Source organism: Bos javanicus, chromosome 2 (assembly GCF_032452875.1).
Source record: "Bos javanicus breed banteng chromosome 2, ARS-OSU_banteng_1.0, whole genome shotgun sequence".
In the NCBI taxonomy this organism is placed as follows: domain Eukaryota; kingdom Metazoa; phylum Chordata; class Mammalia; order Artiodactyla; family Bovidae; genus Bos; species Bos javanicus.
In genome coordinates, this window is record NC_083869.1 from 119,549,657 (window position 1) to 119,555,327 (window position 5,671).

A 5,671-nucleotide genomic window follows, 5' to 3' on the forward strand; every position below is an offset into this window, starting at 1 on the left:
AGTGGGGGGAAGGTGGGGGCTGGGCGGGCAGCTTTGCCGCGCTTTGGCTTTCTGCGTCAGCAGCACCGAGCAAAACAGCGGCGGGAGCGCGCGCCCTGAATGCGAGCGCGCGCCCCTCCCCCAGCGGCGTCGGTGCCGCCGAGACCCGGCAAACTCAGACCCCGAATGACAGGGCTGTCGGCGACTGCGCAGCACGGACGCACCAAGGCACTGCCGCTTTAAGCATGCTTGCCCATTGTTCGGAATCGAGCCAATGAGCGAGCGCCCGCTCCCTGCCCGCAGCCAATGGCGTTCGGGCAAAGGAGGCCGAGCGCCGCCCACTAATCTATATTAAAGGTTCTGGCGCCGCGTGAGTTCCCCACTGGCTGCTCTGAAAAGCCATCTTTGCATTGTTCCCGTCTCCGGCTTCCCTGATCGCCGCAGCCACCTCCGCCGCGCGCCATCTCCGCCGCCGCGGGCTCCGGCAGCTTTACCGCCAGAGTCCTCGAACTCCCGCTTTTCTTCTCAGTCCGTTGCATCGGATCACCGGAGTGCCCCATCATGTCAGACGCGGCCGTGGACACCAGCTCCGAGATCACCACCAAGGTGAGGTTAGACGCCGCCCGCCCGCCCTTTTGGGGTCCGCGCGCCGCCACTGCCGGAGCGGTGTTTGGCGCGCCGCACCCGGCTCTGCCCCGAGCCCGCTGTTACTCCCATTCGCTGCGGAGCCCGCCCGCTCCCGGCCTAGGGTACTAGGTAGCCCACTCTTTGTGCGCGTGCGGGGGAGGGGGCGGGAAGCGCCGTGGGCAAACGTGATGCCCATCCGGGAGTGACCTGAGGGCCCTCAGGGACCCGGAGATGCGAGTGCGGAGGCCGACAGGCTCGAGGGGAGGTTGCCGCACGGGCTCCCGAAACTTGTTTGTGACTCTTCGGAGTCGCGGCCGGAGGATAGGGACCTGGCTGGGGGGTCGTCGGCCCACGGGGCGCGCTGAGGTAACTTTGAAACTGGAGCGCTTTTGGAATCGGAAGTGCCGGGGTTGGGGGGGCCAGCGTGTGCGGGCGCGGGCCGGCTGCGGGAAGTGGCGGCTCCGTGGCGAGCGCCCATCCGCGGCGCTGCTCTTTGTTAGGCGCCGGGCGGCCGACTTTTCGCGCCTTATAGTGGATCCGAAGAGGTTTATCTGGACTAGGCTCCGATAAGGCGGAGCGGGGCGGCGGGGCCGCGGTGTCGGTTGTCTTCCCGCGGAGGTGTGAAGGTCTCCTCCGCCCTGGCTGCCCTCGGGGAGGGAAGGTGGGTTTCCCGGGGTGTGGAGGAGTGTGCCGGGAGCAGCCGCCCAGCCTCAGTAATTCACCAGCGGTACCAGGCATCGCTGAGGAGGAGGCAAGCCCACGCGCTGGAGGGGAGGAAACGAAAAGTGAAGGATCGGCGCGCCGGGGCGACGATGGGCGCCCCCCGCGGCTGCCCGGGGGCACCAAGTGTGCGGCTGCTTCGGGCACTACGCGGGCGAACAAAAGCTGCGGCCACGACTACCTTCTTGTGGACCGAGCCGCGCGCCAGGGGCTGTTGAGGCCCGGTGATGCGGCTTCATTGCCCTCGGTTTTGAGATCCTGCGCGTTTGGCGCAGCTCCGCTCCTGCGCGCCGCGTCGGTCCCGCTCCCTGCCCTGGGGAGTGTCTCCGCCCTCGGCGGGAGCACGGCACTTTGAGGAGGAACCGCTTTTTTTTAATCCTTTGGTCCTTATTCGTGCCCCTGCGGAGACAGGCGCGAGTCACCTTGGCGTCTCCTTAACTCCTGTGCCCCTGCCGTCACCCCTGGTTCTTTCCCAGGGGCGACTCCACGAGAGGAGCGGGGCTTGGGACACGGATCTCCGCCGGGGCTCCCTCCGGTTCTCTCTGGGCCCAGCCAGGGAACTAGTTTGAAGGAGAGGGTCAGCCCTTCCCAGCGCGGGCGTTCGCTTTTCCCCCAAGGTGATTTCCCGCTAGGAGCCCTAAGTGCCCCTGTTGGGCGTCTCCGACGGCCTCCGGCTGCGGGACTGCTAAAGCCCCGCGGACTTCGGGGCGGCCTCCCGCGGGACTTTGCCCGCCAAATACAGAGACGTAGGCGCGCGCATCTAGGCCTGCGAGGGGAGGCGGCGGGGGCGCCCAGAGGCCCGGAAAGACTGGAGACCAACTGGCGCGCGCCCGGCGGTGCCGGTGCAGCCAGCGAGCGCCAGGTCTCCAGGGTCAGGGGCGCACTCGGAGGCCCCGGGGCCACGTGCTCCGCGCGCGCGGTGCGTGCAGAGGCCCGCGCGCAAAGCCCGCCGGGCGGGGGTGCGCGCCTGCGCGCCACGACCTCCCCGCCCCCACAACTCCCTGGGGCTCCGGCCGCCAGGGGGCGGGAGCGGGCGGTGCCGGGGTCCGCGCTGTGTCGGACAGGGAGCAGCACCAGGAGGATGGGGCCGGCAGGTGCCCCGGCGCCCTTCACCGGAAGGCGCCCGAGCAGCCTCGGGTTCCCTGGCTGCTCGAAGCCTGTTTGTGTTGGCGGCAGAGTGTGCCGCACTGGGTGGAAATAATTACGGGGCTTCGGGGTACCCGCGGCGGCGCTGCCCCTTGGGGCTCGGGCGAGGCGCGGCCTGACGGACACCGAGCTGGCCCTCGGACGGGCGAGAGAGCCACGGAGGGACATTTTGGTGCTCCCAACTGCCACATTTCAGGGACTGCGCGTCTGAGTGCAGCAAGGCCTCACTCGGGCCCAGGAGTGTTGTCGCCTGAGCCCGCGCCCATGTCCAGGGCTGTGGTCTGCCTCCTCCTGGGATGGCTGTGGCTTACGGAGGGATCGGTGGGATTCTGGTACCTTCAAAGAAAGCCCTGCGCTTGCCAGATCGTGGGCTCCGAGCTCGAGCTCGGCTGCGGGGCCTCTGGCTGGAGAAGCGGCTTCCCCAGTTTTGCCAGTTAGTTCCCTCCCATTCCCTTCCCAGGCTAGTCCACCCACGGGAATCCTCCCGCAGTGTCAGGGCCCTCCCCCATTGCCTTATTTATTTATGGCACATACCTGCTGTCTTCCAAGAAGGATTTGTGAGAGGCGGAGCTCTCTGGTTGGAAACAAGTCTGTGATGAGAGAGTGTGAGTGAAGTGTTCCCGGGCTCGTCTGCCCGGCCAGACAGGTTTCGGTCTGTGGTGCTACATGGCTTCTTTCCTAAGAAGCATGAGTAAAGGTGCGGTGGGAACCGCTGTTCTGGATCCAATTTTTAAAATGTGTGTGTTTTTAAGGGTAGAGAAGTAGGATGAGATCCCGGCCACAGACACTCAGTATTTTTTGCTCTCTCCCACCTGTAACTTTGAGCTTGTAATTTGGGACATCAGGATTGGCACTGAATCCCTCCTACCTGTAGGTCTGGGCCCCTTTGCCAGCCCTAGGCTACTCAGAAGACTTACTGGTTCCCTTTTCCTTTTTGAAGGACTTAAAGGAGAAGAAGGAAGTTGTGGAGGAGGCGGAGAATGGGAGAGAGGCACCTGCAAATGGGAATGCTGTGAGTGTCTGCTGTGGTCATGACCCCCAGCAGCTCCTGGCCTGGACTTCTTACTTAAGACTTTGGGCTTAATCAAGGGTGGGGCGGGGCAAGGCCTTGGCCAGTTCTGTACTGGGATCTCTGGCTAGAACTTCAGGGGGCATCTCTCCGGGGGTCTGGTCTGTAGAAGCCCAGGGCAGGGTCTGGAAGAAGGGACGTTGGGGGCAGAGTGATGTTCTGTCCTCATCAACAAGCTGCTCTGCTTTCTGTCGAGGAGAATGAGGAAAATGGGGAGCAGGAGGCAGACAATGAGGTAGACGAAGAAGAGGAGGAAGGTGGGGAGGAAGAGGAGGAGGAGGAGGAAGGTGACGGTGAGTAGCTTTGTTCCTCTAGTACCTTCTGGTCTTTCCTAGCAGATGGGGAGGGACTGGGGTCTTCCTGGGGCGGGGGGTGGGTCCAAGGGACCACTTCCAACTGGGCTTGAAGCCGCAGAGCCGGCATCTTTCTCACTTTAGGCCAGTGACTGTGGGGCTGTGCCCCCAGCACCATGCTCAACGCCCACTGGAGAGTGCCCTCCATGCCCCGATCAGTTGGTTGGTGGGGCTTCTCTGGTTTCACTTGGGTCTTCTTACCTCTGACGACAAGCTGCCCGTGATGGGCAGTGTGGGTGCAGCGACTGCCTAGTTTGTCAGGCAGCAGAGATGGCTCAGCGGCACTCAACCCTGGTTACTCTGTTACTGGAGATTGCCCAAGGAGCTGCAGTTTTCCTGTCATCGTGTCCACCCCCCCACCCCCCACCCCGTTGTTGGCTACCACTGAGTGGGAGAGTCCCAGGACCCACTGTGCCTGGTTAGTTGAGGAAGGCAGAGCGGTTTACTTGGGCTTTGTTCTCACCAGGTGAGGAAGAGGACGGAGATGAAGATGAGGAGGCCGAGGCAGCTACGGGCAAACGGGCAGCTGAAGATGACGAGGTGGGTCTGGTCTGGCTTGAGTTGGGCGAGAGGGCTAGGATCTGAGACACTAACACTGGAGGGGCTGATGGAACTTAAGTGGTTATAAGATGCAGTGTATGGTCCTTCTCTTGAGCTGGAGTGGGAACAGAGGCCCTCTGGAACAGTGCATGCCTGGTTTTAGTTCTGCCAGCGGGAGTTCAGCCAGTGGGTGGGCGGGCCCAGGGGATTGGAAGAGGCCTTGACAATCCTTCCCTTCCCAGGATGACGATGTGGATACCAAGAAGCAGAAGACTGATGAAGATGACTAGACAGCAAAAAAGGAAAAGTTAAACTTAAAAAAAAAAGGCCACCGTGACCTATTCACCCTCCACTTCCCGTCTCAGAATCTATAAACGTGGTCACCTTCGAGTAGAGAGTCCCGCCCGCCCGCCCCTGGCGGGCAGCGCCACCCACAGACGACAGCGCTCTCCACCACCCAACCAAAACCACAACGTGAATTTGCAACAGGGGAGGAAAAAAGAACCAAAACTTCTAAGGCCCTGCTTTTTTTCTTAAAGTACTTTAAAAAGGAAAATTTGTTTGTATTTTTTATTTACATTTTATATTTTTGTACATATTGTTAGGGGTCAGCCATTTTTAATGATCTCGGATGACCAAACCAGCCTTCGGAGCGTTCTCTGTCCTACTCTGACTTTACTTGTGGTGTGACCATGTTCATTATAATCTCAAAGGAGAAAAAAAACCTTGTAAAAAAAGCAAAAACAACAACAAAAAAAAACAATCTTATTCCGAGCATTCCAGTAACTTTTTTTGTGTATGTACTTAGCTGTACTATAAGTAGTTGGTTTGTATGAGATGGTTAAAAAGGCCAAAGATAAAAGGTTTCTTTTTTTTCCTTTTTTTGTCTATGAAGTTGCTGTTTATTTTTTTGGCCTGTTTGATGTATGTGTGAAACAATGTTGTCCAACAATAAACCGGAATTTTATTTTGCTGAGTTGTTCTAACAAAGCTGTCTCAGGCCTGGTTTTTCTGTTTTGGTTTCTTTAGGCTTTCTCCAGAGGTGCAGGGGCAAGAAGAGGGGAGGATCTTGAACTCTGACCCTGCTGTCCTTCCTGGGGACAGTGGGTTGGAGACCTCAGTTGGGGGGGTGTGCCCCTTGGCACCAGGGTCTGGTGGGTGGCCATCCTGTAGTCAAGGACTGAGCTGCAACTGGCTAATGGGGATGTGATGGGAGCACTATAGAGCTATGGGCTGA

At 60.0% G+C, this 5,671-nt stretch overlaps 1 protein-coding gene across 2 annotated transcripts; it reads left to right on the plus strand.

Annotated features, from left to right (window-relative positions):
- Positions 1-341: 341 nt before the first annotated feature.
- On the plus strand, positions 342-5,406 carry PTMA (prothymosin alpha). 2 transcript variants are annotated; one of them, XM_061388201.1, is made up of 5 exons: positions 342-585; positions 3,413-3,484; positions 3,741-3,834; positions 4,361-4,434; positions 4,677-5,406. In XM_061388201.1, exons 1-5 carry the CDS (start codon positions 541-543, stop codon positions 4,722-4,724), a joined length of 333 nt encoding a protein of 110 aa, XP_061244185.1. In that variant the 5' UTR covers positions 342-540; the 3' UTR covers positions 4,725-5,406. The 2 variants fall into 2 exon arrangements, with proteins under 2 accessions (XP_061244185.1, XP_061244177.1); XM_061388193.1 differs by having other exon boundaries at positions 345-585; positions 3,738-3,834.
- The last annotated feature ends 265 nt before the right edge of the window (positions 5,407-5,671 follow it).